Source organism: Camelina sativa, chromosome 20, assembly GCF_000633955.1.
Source record: "Camelina sativa cultivar DH55 chromosome 20, Cs, whole genome shotgun sequence".
Classification (NCBI taxonomy): domain Eukaryota; kingdom Viridiplantae; phylum Streptophyta; class Magnoliopsida; order Brassicales; family Brassicaceae; genus Camelina; species Camelina sativa.
The window spans coordinates 2,487,562-2,500,602 of record NC_025704.1 but is presented as its reverse complement, the minus strand read 5'-3'; the positions used below and the strand labels follow the sequence as shown (position 1 = coordinate 2,500,602).

The 13,041-nt window shown below is 37.5% G+C and overlaps 3 protein-coding genes across 5 annotated transcripts in view; 1 reads left to right on the top strand and 2 right to left on the bottom strand.

Moving 5' to 3' along the window:
• LOC104768814 lies at positions 2,167–3,546 on the bottom strand. The gene is made up of 3 exons (XM_010492870.2): positions 3,319–3,546; positions 2,870–3,023; positions 2,167–2,636 (listed from the first exon to the last, which is right to left on the bottom strand). The coding sequence occupies exons 1-3, from the start codon at positions 3,454–3,456 to the stop codon at positions 2,434–2,436; spliced, it is 495 nt and encodes a 164-aa protein (XP_010491172.1). The 5' UTR covers positions 3,457–3,546; the 3' UTR covers positions 2,167–2,433.
• Positions 4,533–6,354, top strand: LOC104768808 (protein trichome birefringence-like 9). The gene is made up of 4 exons (XM_010492861.2): positions 4,533–4,957; positions 5,295–5,684; positions 5,763–5,921; positions 6,012–6,354. Exons 1-4 carry the CDS (start codon positions 4,593–4,595, stop codon positions 6,337–6,339), a joined length of 1,242 nt encoding a protein of 413 aa, XP_010491163.1. The 5' UTR covers positions 4,533–4,592; the 3' UTR covers positions 6,340–6,354.
• Positions 6,090–13,041, bottom strand: part of LOC104768809 — a 9,802-nt gene continuing 2,850 nt past the window's right edge. The window contains exons 8-19 of one of the 3 annotated variants that reach the window (XM_010492865.2): positions 11,339–11,565; positions 11,150–11,232; positions 10,382–10,424; positions 10,220–10,295; positions 9,899–10,090; positions 9,607–9,710; positions 9,426–9,489; positions 9,085–9,222; positions 7,217–7,330; positions 6,866–7,036; positions 6,581–6,640; positions 6,090–6,499 (exon numbers count right to left, since the gene is read on the bottom strand). In XM_010492865.2, the coding sequence (XP_010491167.1) occupies positions 6,383–6,499; positions 6,581–6,640; positions 6,866–7,036; positions 7,217–7,330; positions 9,085–9,222; positions 9,426–9,489; positions 9,607–9,710; positions 9,899–10,090; positions 10,220–10,295; positions 10,382–10,424; positions 11,150–11,232; positions 11,339–11,565 (1,389 nt within the window). In that variant the 3' untranslated portion in view covers positions 6,090–6,382. Of the gene's footprint in view, positions 6,500–6,580; positions 6,641–6,865; positions 7,037–7,216; positions 7,331–7,743; positions 7,817–7,897; positions 7,958–8,182; positions 8,354–8,533; positions 8,648–9,072; positions 9,223–9,425; positions 9,490–9,606; positions 9,711–9,898; positions 10,091–10,219; positions 10,296–10,381; positions 10,425–10,649; positions 10,842–10,970; positions 11,047–11,149; positions 11,252–11,338; positions 11,566–13,041 lie in introns of all 3 variants that reach the window. The other 2 variants (XM_019242240.1, XM_010492864.2) reach the window with 2 other exon arrangements.

The window sequence follows — 13,041 nt, the reverse complement described above, 5'->3', positions numbered from 1 at the left end:
CGTACTGTATGTAACTAATTTGGAAAAGGCAAAAAAAAATCGCTGAATTTGAGGACAAAGTCTTTTTTTTTTTTTTCCTATATGTCCAAAAAAGTCAGAGAAGAAGAGCAAATATCTTCTCCCATTGATGATGATGATGATGATGATGATGATGTATTCACATATACAATGCATTATGTGTAGTTGTACTTGTGAAGTCATGATGATCTTTTTTTTTTTTTTTTTAAATTGTTTTGGTGAAAGATGAGATTGGAAATTGTTGAGATTATTTATAGAAACAAAAAAGTAGGGACAATCAAATGATGTTTATTGTTGTGGAGTTTACTATATAGTCATGCTTTTTACCCATTTTTACTACACAAGTTTTTGATAGTTTCACTTCTTTTATTCATTGGTGGAACAATAATGGCTATTGTAAAACTAGTGCAGTTTTGGGAGAGAAACCAAAAATGTAAAGGCATAGTTCAATTCAAATCAGATCAATCAAGTCACCTGCTGCACGTATATAATATATTGTAATTTTATCTCTTGAAAGACTGGGAGTCTACAAATTTTGACAAACAAATAAAAAGAGAGAGATAAAAAAATAAGAGTCCTACATGAACCTGTTTTTTCTTATTTTCATGTACTAAGGTCCGATGAACAGTGAATCATCTGTTGAAAGCGATTGTCTGTTCATGTACTGCTTCTTTTAGTGCTCTATCAACATTTTTATCTCTCATTTAAAAGAAAAAAAAAAAGAATCAATCATTGGATCAGTTATCCATCCATCCACCTCCATGTGCTTCCAAAAAGAGATTTGTGTTTATGATCCCATGATCTCCTTTAACAGATACATTGTTTCTTCATCATTTTATATATCTCTCTTTGAAAATCCTTTAAACATGGCTTTTACAGTCATAATCTCATGGTTTTGAACCAGCTTTTCTGATATACTACTGCAACATATCCACTTACAGACTTAAAACCAAGGAACTGTTCGAGAGAATCCTCAACTCTTGAGTACCATCTTTACTCAAAGGCTTACTCCATGCTCAACAAGTCTGCTAATTTCTCTACTTACTCTAATTGTCGACTTTAGCTAACTCTCTAATCAACACATAGGCTTTAACTCTTTTATGTTACACATTCCTCTCCCTCTATAGAAAAGAGATTCTAGTCACTCAGGCAAGGGACTCTAGTCCCAAGGCTGCTTTAAGTTAGGAGAATCCATTGCTCAGAAACTGTTGGTAGTGAGGCGGCTATAGCTTGGTTATGACTTATGAGTCATAGAAAGGCAAATTTTCATTCTACAATCATTCAAGTGGATGCTTTGTCAAAAAGAAGCTGTCGAAACTATCTGTGTAAGGCACCAAAGTAGGAAAGCTATATCTTGATTGGACAGAAAGTTTGCATAACAGAGATGGAAACAATACAACCTTATCATGACCAGTCACTACCTACAAATGTTCGGGTTGTATGTGCACATGTTCCAGTTTTGAGTGCAGTAGCAAGTGCTGATCTTTTTAAGGCAGGCGCATTTTTGGACTTGACAGCATAGGTTGATAATCAACACCTAATGCAAAATGCGTTTTTAAGCTACTTTTGTTTCCATCTTACTAAGCCACAGGTGAAATTTTCTAAGGGCCCATGAAGATTCAGAAAAGATACTTACTTGTTGACTTGAAGCTAATTGATCTCCGCTCAATGGTTTAGTGGCTCTGCAAGTGGGAGAGGGACCCTCGGCCATGTGCCATTATTACTAGTCTTTGAAGCTTTTGGCTATAGTTAAGATGCTCAGTGGCCTCCTCCTGCATTAAGGGTTTGTCCTGCAATAAAGTCTTGATCATAACAAGACTTAAAGTACAGTTCTGAATCGACTGATCAGCTTTTCCCCTGAAATATATCTGATATCTATGCTTTTTTAACAACTTCTAGGGGCCAGCCAACTTTTTCTGCAACAGCATTATGGAAGACTGTTACAGATAGCATATATTAAAAATCCACTAACAATGCTTTTACCATGGGTAGAAACAAGGGTGTGGAGAAAATACCAAACAAAATTGAAAGTCTTTCCTCGGAAAAAAAAACAGGAGACATCTATAACACAGAGTTGCTTACTATTGTTTCAGCAGGTTCAAACACTCATCACCCTGCAGTGAGCTAGCTTGTGTTCAGTAAAAGTCCTGGAGAAATGAAATCTGAATAAGCGCTGTAAAGGGGATCAAACCCATCACAAATAGGTTTATCACAAAACTTTCTGGAACTTAAATCTACGAAGAACATGTGTAGATGTTTTTGTTTTCTAGAAGCTGCTTCAAAAATAGGCTACATTGTGCATTAAAGACTATGTAGTTGATAGAAATCTTTGTAGTGGTACACCATCAAAGAACCCACGATCTAGCTACATACATACTCGCATTTCACATAAATAAATCCTGCTTTTGCAGCTAACTAAAGGTCAGGTGGTTTTTTAGATTTGTCAGCTTCATTTGCAGGGGCTTCAGACTCTGCTTTATTCTGCATAACTTGCTGCAAGCCCTCATGGTAACCTTTTACAAAGCTTGAAAGAGCATCTTTATAATGAGAAGCTCGAGTCATGTACAGGCGATGTAAAGCAGGCCTTAGAGTCTCCATCCCACCTCTTGCAGCCACCGCTGTATAAAAGACAATAAGCGAATAGTAAACTTTAGTAGGGACAAAGACTTCTCAATATCAATAACAAAACTCTTGTGACACATGAGGATAAGTAGTCCACTTCTCAATACTTGTAATTTGCAAAGCCAGATAACAATTTGGAATGACCCTCAGTACCAACTTCGATCATTTTATTTTGAATACAAGTCAGAGACAATGAAGGTAGGCAATATAGCATAAAAGCAGTTCTTACCAAGATCTTCCAAAACAGAGGGCTCATTCTCAGTCTCCTTGGCTTGTTTTTTAGGTTCAGCGTCTCCTTGCTTCTTGTAATCATTTGGACGAAGTTCAGGACCTATATCTCGAACCCAGCTTGCAGCATAAAGCCTTGAAGCTTCCTTCAACACCTTATAACAAACACAAAATAGTTCACCCAGAGTGGTTTAGCATTAGATCAATTTCATATATAAGGGAACCAAAAGATCATTTATAAGAAAGGATGAACCTTTTTACTCAAACAAGAGAAATCTCACAATTTGTTATCTTTATTTTCCAAAATATACACAATGAAATCAAAACTCTGCTGATTTAAGGATCTAATCGAAGGATTCATTCACTCTAAAACCACAATGAGCTCGAAGAATATATAAACTACCGGAAATTTCAAAGGAAAAAGAGGAAGGGAGAGTGAAGGAAGCTCACGAGGTATCGCTCGTGCCAAGTCAATTTGCGGCGTTTAACGACGTGAGGAGGATCGGGGAGTGATGAAGGTAAGACGATTTCTTTGAGATCGTAACGGATGTAATCGGAGACCTTACGGTACACAACCTTCAACTTCATCTTTCACTTTCTTTTTTTCCCTCCGGAGAAGAGACCGTCGCCGATCGCAGCTCAACGACTCACTCACTTAACTCAGCTTCGCCGGTTTATCTATTCGAGACGGGCTTAAACGATTTGGTTTGGTTTACGATTCGGTTTACTCTGGTTATGATTAATTTTATTCTCGGTTTAGCAATCATAATTTTTTAGCAAAAATCAACCGATTGGCCGGTTGCCAACTAAAGGTATAACTTGGAACACTATAGAGATCGTAACATCGAAAGAACCCAAGAAGTTCCAAATTAAACTCTTCCATTTTTGTTAAACATTATGATCTACTAATTGGATAAGAATTCACTTTCAAAGAGCATTAGTTTTGATTTTTGAATATGATATATAATTTGGTCAAAATCATTGCCTCTACCAAATGAATGAGTACCAAACTATATAATTAGTAGTATATTTGTAGCCCATTATTATGATTCTATAATGATTGCTAAACACACTTGTAGCAAAAACAAAGGTGTAGCTAGCTGCTTGATCACACGTTTTCAACACGTTCGACAAACAAACCAACAAACAAATTCACATAACTGACACGGACACCGATAGCCACAAAAACACGCTCATTTTCTAACTTGTAGTATTGTTTTCTCTCATCCGTAATTTATAATACAATTTCCATTTTGATATGTAAAAAATGCCAAAATTTATAAATTTAAAGATAAATCTAGCGTAAGAAAACGTAACTTGTTTTCTGCTTCTTTCTTTGTTGTTGATATTGTTGAAAGTCCTTTTTTTTCTTGTCAACGTAGAAAACCTATTTAAAAAAAAACATTACCATCTATATATGATCTATCTGATGGTAATAATAATATTTTTGTGAACATTAGTTAGACGTGACGTCGTCGTTAATCACAATCCGGAAGATGTGAAGTCGAACGTGGGGTCAAGGAAGCTTCCACCATGATATTGATGTACATAATTACATACTAATTAATTGAGTAATTCTTTTGGCTTTATTCGTTTCCCAATTTGATTTGTTTTATAATTTAAGAAACATTAAGTAACGAATATATATTAGTCATAGCCTTAGTTTGACGTCTCTCTCGTTTACAGAAAAAGAGAAAGACTTGTTCAAAGAGATCACACACAACATGGATCATCATCAACTCTTCTCTCTCTGCTCATTCTCGTATCTCTTCAAGATCAAGAAACATCTCTACGTCAGCCTCTTTCTACTGACTCTCCTCATATTCTCGAGCTTCATCGTCGACGTCTTGCCCTCTCTTCGTTTCGGTTTGTTGTCGTCGTTTTCGTTGTCTCAAACACTGACAAAGGAGTGCGATTACTCTAATGGAAGATGGGTTCGTCGAACAACATCGTCATCATCTGTTAACGGATTATTGTATGGAGAAGAGTGTCGCTTTCTTGATTCTGGTTTTCGTTGTCGCAAGAATGGAAGAAAAGATTATGGTTACCTCCAGTGGCGATGGCAACCACACGGCTGCAATCTTCCCCGGTAATACATTGTGTCACGTCATCGTTATATAGTCTACTTTTTTCTTATATAAACTCGAATATGTATTTCTTGCTTACACTTTAAGTTATATTGATTCCATTGCAAAGGCGTTGGAGTTGCAACTTAATTGAACACTAGAGATTAGGGTTTGATTCACTTTCTTTTAACAAAAGAAAGCTTTCGTCTCGTAGATATACCTCAGTTCGCAATTTTTTTTTTTTGGTTTCTTGTAGTAGGGTCAATTTTAAAGATTCCTAATAAAAGACTTGAAACCTTGTTTTAGTATCTGTGACTAACTAAATGATCACTTTTTTTTGTTTGGCCATTAAATGATTAGATTTAACGCAAGTGACTTTCTGGAGAGGAGTAGGAATGGGAGGATAGTGTTCGTCGGAGATTCCATCGGAAGAAACCAGTGGGAGTCTCTAATGTGCATGCTCTCACAAGCAATACCTAATAAATCTGAAATCTACGAAGAAAATGGGAACCCCATAACCAAACACAAGGGCTTCCTCTCGATGCGGTTCCCTCAGCAAAACCTCACTGTTGAGTATCACAGAACACCGTTTCTTGTCGTGATTGGTCGGCCACCGGATAAATCACCGAAAGAGATCAAAACCACAGTGAGAGTAGACGAATTCAACTGGCAATCAAAAAAATGGGTCGGGTCAGATGTTCTGGTCTTCAACACAGGGCACTGGTGGAACGAAGAGAAAACTGTGTTGACGTATGAGCAATCCCACAGCTTCTATGATCAGGATTCGACATTTCTCCTCCTTAACTGCGTTTGGTTTTTTTTGTACAGAGGATGCTATTTTGAGGAGGGAAGGAAAGTGAATAAGACAATGGGAGTAATGGAGGCATTTGGGAAGTCTTTGAAGACATGGAAGTCATGGGTCTTAAAGAGACTTGATCCACACAAGAGTCATGTCTTCTTCAGAAGTTACTCTCCTGTGCACTATAGGTCAGGATATAAAATAAGACGACACACGTTGTTATATAATGGTATTTAGAGACCAGGGTTTTAAAAGTAAAGAATCCTTGGTGGTTGCAGAAATGGGACTTGGAATTTGGGTGGTCTATGTGATACAGAGATGGAACCCGAGACTGATAAAAGAAAGATGGAACCTGATGCGAGCCACAACGAATATATCTATAAAGTAATTGAAGAAATGAGATATCGACATATTAAGGTTAAATTTCTGAACATTACATATCTGACAGAGTTCAGGAAAGATGGTCATCCTTCTCGGTATCGAGAGCAAGGCACTCCTGTTGATGCTCCTCAAGACTGCAGCCATTGGTGCCTACCCGGTGTGCCTGACACATGGAATGAGATTCTCTATGCACAACTCTTGTCAATGAACTATAGAACAAAGTGAACTTTTGAGGTATAAAGTGGTTTTTCTCTGTTTCTTTATCTAGTCATGATTCTGTTTCATCGATGCCTTCTTCAGGCTCTGTTTCATTTGTTTGCATTTGCTTGACCTTCTCAAGCTGTCTCAACAGGTTCAACCTTTCAGCTCCGTAGGTCGAAGGTATCTGAACAAAAACATATTTTTTTATCAACTTGATCGAAGACATGGAAGAAATGTACAGAAGCAGATACACAAAAAGCATTACCAAGCCTGGCACATATCTCTGTATTGCTGCAAGCATAGCCGCGTGACCAACTGCTGTGACCTGTGATACATAAGCATAAACATTAGATTAGTTCATAGACTCAGACCCATTGTAAATGTTAATGGTAAATGTAATTGATTGGTGTTACGGGACTTTGCACCAAAAGCAACCATCAATATAGATCAGTATAAAGTTGTAGTGAACAGAAACGATTTACGAGGATGAACAACCAATGGGATTGGAAATATGATATTGGGAAAATTGATAAGGTTAGTTTTTACTCACAGGAAGAAGCATAAGAACACCAATGGGAACAACTGATGCTAAGTCAGTCATGGTTCTGCGTAGGGCTTTCTTTTCTTTCTCTGTTAATTCATCTCCTACCACAGACCTCCTAAGGAGTTCCATAGCAGCAGCTGAATCAAACGCAAGAAGCTGAGTACCTTGCCATACGTCCTGTCAGAATATCCGGGTAAAGTGCACTGTTAGTAACTAACTCATGAAGTAGGTAAAGTGCACTGTTAGTAACTAACTCATGAAGTAGGAAAATATTGAAGGAAGGCTGATCAGAAAATGCTAATATGCTCAATGAAACCGAAGATACATATAGCATGAGGCTTCGAATGACATTCATACCGTACTGGTTTCTTTAATTTGGTCAAGAGTTTTCTCAATGACGTTTTCTTTCTTTGAGCTCTGTACCAATTGCACACCTTTCATACTACTACGAGGATCTTCAGAGGTTCTTCCCTGCAGAACATAGAGATGAGAGCTTGTACTCGTGAACCATATCAGAGATAACAATATTTCAACTAACGTAGAGTAAGTTGATCATCTGAAACATAAACGCAAATAACAATGTGTTACGAGTTGATCGTCTGCTACCATGTTGAAAACTAAACCCATGAAAGAAAGAACAGAGCACAAAAATCATTGCACTAATTTGTCCACGAACTTGATGGCAATATGACTGAAATAGAGAAAAAGGAGTAAGAAAACCACCGTTTTAAAGATAGGATCAGTTTAGATCTCACAAGACCATGGACAACCTCCGTTTATAAGTTATTACAGAAACTGACATTTTAAAATATTTACTATGTGTGTAAAAAAAACAAATCAAACATCTTGCAGCAGCGTCTGACTANCTTCAGGCTCTGTTTCATTTGTTTGCATTTGCTTGACCTTCTCAAGCTGTCTCAACAGGTTCAACCTTTCAGCTCCGTAGGTCGAAGGTATCTGAACAAAAACATATTTTTTTATCAACTTGATCGAAGAGATGGAAGAAATGTACAGAAGCAGATACACAAAAAGCATTACCAAGCCTGGCACATATCTCTGTATTGCTGCAAGCATAGCCGCGTGACCAACTGCTGTGACCTGTGATACATAAGCATAAACATTAGATTAGTTCATAGACTCAGACCCATTGTAAATGTTAATGGTAAATGTAATTGATTGGTGTTACGGGACTTTGCACCAAAAGCAACCATCAATATAGATCAGTATAAAGTTGTAGTGAACAGAAACGATTTACGAGGATGAACAACCAATGGGATTGGAAATATGATATTGGGAAAATTGATAAGGTTAGTTTTTACTCACAGGAAGAAGCATAAGAACACCAATGGGAACAACTGATGCTAAGTCAGTCATGGTTCTGCGTAGGGCTTTCTTTTCTTTCTCTGTTAATTCATCTCCTACCACAGACCTCCTAAGGAGTTCCATAGCAGCAGCTGAATCAAACGCAAGAAGCTGAGTACCTTGCCATACGTCCTGTCAGAATATCCGGGTAAAGTGCACTGTTAGTAACTAACTCATGAAGTAGGTAAAGTGCACTGTTAGTAACTAACTCATGAAGTAGGAAAATATTGAAGGAAGGCTGATCAGAAAATGCTAATATGCTCAATGAAACCGAAGATACATATAGCATGAGGCTTCGAATGACATTCATACCGTACTGGTTTCTTTAATTTGGTCAAGAGTTTTCTCAATGACGTTTTCTTTCTTTGAGCTCTGTACGAATTGCACACCTTTCATACTACTACGAGGATCTTCAGAGGTTCTTCCCTGCAGAACATAGAGATGAGAGCTTGTACTCGTGAACCATATCAGAGATAACAATATTTCAACTAACGTAGAGTAAGTTGATCATCTGAAACATAAACGCAAATAACAATGTGTTACGAGTTGATCGTCTGCTACCATGTTGAAAACTAAACCCATGAAAGAAAGAACAGAGCACAAAAATCATTGCACTAATTTGTCCACGAACTTGATGGCAATATGACTGAAATAGAGAAAAAGGAGTAAGAAAACCACCGTTTTAAAGATAGGATCAGTTTAGATCTCACAAGACCATGGACAACCTCCGTTTATAAGTTATTACAGAAACTGACATTTTAAAATATTTACTATGTGTGTAAAAAAAACAAATCAAACATCTTGCAGCAGCGTCTGACTACTACTCCACTATGTTCGAAATAATTACTAACCTCTTCGTTTACCGACTCATCTGTACTTCCTTGGACACGCTTCTCCAGCTCTATCAGTTCACTCCGTAGAAGTTCGAACCGATAGATCTCATTGGGTTTGGAATCCACACTATTTACATTTTCTTTGGATTTCTCAAAATATTCATCTGCCTGCATATTGTAAAAAATATTGAAACCTCTCACCATACTACAAATTGACAATGGTTGAATTAAACATAGCATCTCTTCACTGGGTGAAACCAATTATGAATACATAGTAACTGACTGAAAAACGCAGAGTGCTAAGCAGAAATATCCCCAATACTCTAAGATCAGAGACATGCTTATAAAACATATGATAAAATGAAGCATACCGATGACTCGCGGCTAGGCTTATTTCTTGGATTGCGCTCAAAGAACCCCCAGAATCCACGATCCCTACCAATGCGCAAAACAATAAATTAAATTCCACAGCCAGAGGAAAACAAAGAGGACCCTACGTTTATACCTCAAAAACACCGAAGGAATAATTAACTATCAGAACAAACAATATACCTTGTGCCTTGATCTACAGAATTTATTGAATTTTTGGAGTCTTTTCCTTTTGCATATTGGCTTTGTTCCTCCGAGTACTCCTGAGAGTCACTATCACCACCATCCTGTATGAACCATATGAGATTTTAGTTTTCCACAGACGTTTAAGAAAACCAAATGCATTCTGCAATTCATTGATTCTCATATTATATAAGCACCCATCGAGGATGGTGAGCTGTGGACAGTACCAAACCAAAGCGTTAGCACTAAAATATCAGTATCAAAGGAAAAAACTGTAATAACAACTGAAAACCTCTTGCAGGGAAGCTGCTTTGGCTCTGAAAGACGCCTCTAAAAATTCAGCCTCTTTCTTAAGCTTCCTTATTTTTTCTAGGTCAGAGCATGCGGCTTTTATTTGTTCCTTTCCAGAAGATGAACTTGATGCATGCAACTTCTGTAGCAAGCTCTCCAGTCTCACCAGAGCTTCATCTACACTCTCTAGAGCCTGAGAAATAAATGTTGTTAGTATCTATAGAACATCTGATAGTCAACAGAATTCTTAGCCCAAAAACTGGATTCAAACAGTGTCCAGAAAAGTGAAGTGGTTTTCACAACTAATTCATAGAATACAAACCTTATCAAATGAGTTTGACTCTCTATCAGTTGGCGATGCACTCATGTCAATAAAACCCGCTTCTGCTACCGCCAAACTGGATCACACATTAACCAATCGCACACAGCTAAATTACTTGATCGTTAATTAAAAAGGTATGCTATGGTCTATAACAAAGGATACAAAAATGTAAGGTGCACAGAGATGGATATGTAGGTTATTCTGCCTACACGATTTACCACTCTTAATTATCCTACCTAGATATTCCCAGTTCTTCCTTGCACTGGATTAACTTGTTGTGCCTAAAAAAATTGAGAATGAAAATCAATATAATCACCAACTACTTCTTTGTTTTATCCAATTTATAATATAAACATGTTATTAGATACCCCTTGGATAAGAATTTAGCTGCCTTGACATTAGAAGGATTCNTGTAATAACAACTGAAAACCTCTTGCAGGGAAGCTGCTTTGGCTCTGAAAGACGCCTCTAAAAATTCAGCCTCTTTCTTAAGCTTCCTTATTTTTTCTAGGTCAGAGCATGCGGCTTTTATTTGTTCCTTTCCAGAAGATGAACTTGATGCATGCAACTTCTGTAGCAAGCTCTCCAGTCTCACCAGAGCTTCATCTACACTCTCTAGAGCCTGAGAAATAAATGTTGTTAGTATCTATAGAACATCTGATAGTCAACAGAATTCTTAGCCCAAAAACTGGATTCAAACAGTGTCCAGAAAAGTGAAGTGGTTTTCACAACTAATTCATAGAATACAAACCTTATCAAATGAGTTTGACTCTCTATCAGTTGGCGATGCACTCATGTCAATAAAACCCGCTTCTGCTACCGCCAAACTGGATCACACATTAACCAATCGCACACAGCTAAATTACTTGATCGTTAATTAAAAAGGTATGCTATGGTCTATAACAAAGGATACAAAAATGTAAGGTGCACAGAGATGGATATGTAGGTTATTCTGCCTACACGATTTACCACTCTTAATTATCCTACCTAGATATTCCCAGTTCTTCCTTGCACTGGATTAACTTGTTGTGCCTAAAAAAATTGAGAATGAAAATCAATATAATCACCAACTACTTCTTTGTTTTATCCAATTTACAATATAAACATGTTATTAGATACCCCTTGGATAAGAATTTAGCTGCCTTGACATTAGAAGGATTCTCAGGCCATTTGCTGTACTTTATAAAGCTCTGTAGCCAATAAGAGCAAACATTCAATATCTGAGGAAGAGCATCATAGTTAGGTGGCCCTTGTGGTCTGCTTTTATGCCCATGTGATTGTTCGGCTGGCTGGGAGTCCTTTCTGATTGGATAGAAGGGAATCCAATCTAGTTCTTCACAGACAACCTACGCTATAAAGTTCCATGATAAGATTTCAAAATGGTTAAAAGAATCTGTCACAAGTGATGGTATGACTTATGCCTACCTCTACATACAACTGATAAGAACTGATGGCTGAAAGCTGAGGATATTGTAGGAGACTTCCTCCAATGAAGTGCCTGAATAAAGAAGATAGCGAGTTTAAGTGATAGGCTGTATCAAAGGAGTATGGCAAGCAAACAAAAGAAAATCAATGAGTCACCTAACAAGGTCTTCCACAGGATTCTCCAGCGAATTAAAACCATTTGCAGCTAAAAAAGACTGGGTGCTCCTGCCTAAGGCAATGAAGAATCCAAAAATAGCTAAATCTCTTTCCAAGACCTGCAAGGCATCACCAACAGGTCCGCATAAACTCGCAAGATATTTACAAGCAATTGTACAACCATATTCAACAATCAACATTCTACGAGTTAAAAAATTAAAGAAAAAAAAAAATCAGATTTCTGTTTCGATAAGTGCCACTTTATGAAGATCCTAGATAGTAGATAGTGTACTTAAGTTTGCAAACTGTTTCAGCTATGTTCTTATATTCTAAGCTGTACTTATAAGAAAAGGTACAGCAAATGATATTCCAATAAATTCAACATGGAATTGGCTGTCCCAAATGAATCCTTGCACATAATTCTTAAATCTTCTCAAATACTAAAACAAGCTCACATCCATACTGCAGAGAATCTAAAAGCTGCTCAGATATAATTTTCTGCATTCTATTCATTACCTCGATACTTTCAGACGTTGTTAACCTTGACCATATTTTCTCCCGATCGATAGCCCTCAGCAGTTGATTTTGTATAAGATCAACCCAGAAAACAACCTCATCTGTACAGCAGTCACTTTTTACTCTGCATGCCGCTGCCCGAGGTCCAAAATGAACAAGAAACTCTCTGCGTAGACCGAGGCTTTTCATTGAATGATAGGCCTGAGGGAGTGGAACAAAGTCAACAAATTTGTCCATCAATCTCCCTGTAGTATCTGGAATCATAGAAAAGAAGGGCGGGCACGAAAGTTTTGTCGGGCCAAGTTTTGTGACTGCTGCGATGCAATTCAGCACAAGCATGAGAAGTGACACCTCAAACTCATTGCTTGCAGCTGAGGAGGATTTGCCTTTGACATAGCTGAAACAAACCATAGAGGATCGTCACTTTCCAAAAATCTCACAGGAAATGACTGTTTTACAGAATGTACAAATATGAAGAAAGTCAAAAGAAATCACATACACAGAGGTAGCAGAAACAAATCGTTGGTCCCCCTCAAAACAATTCACAAAAGATGTGACCACCGAAGGAACTTGCTCAGACCAAAACCACTCATTGGCTTCAGGATGACTAGATGATAGTTTATCCCGCATCATACTATCAAGAGGAGCAGCTTGGCGTGATAAACTGCATGATGTGATTATTTAAATTAAGAAGTATGATGCAGCAAAATAGGATTATAATTAGA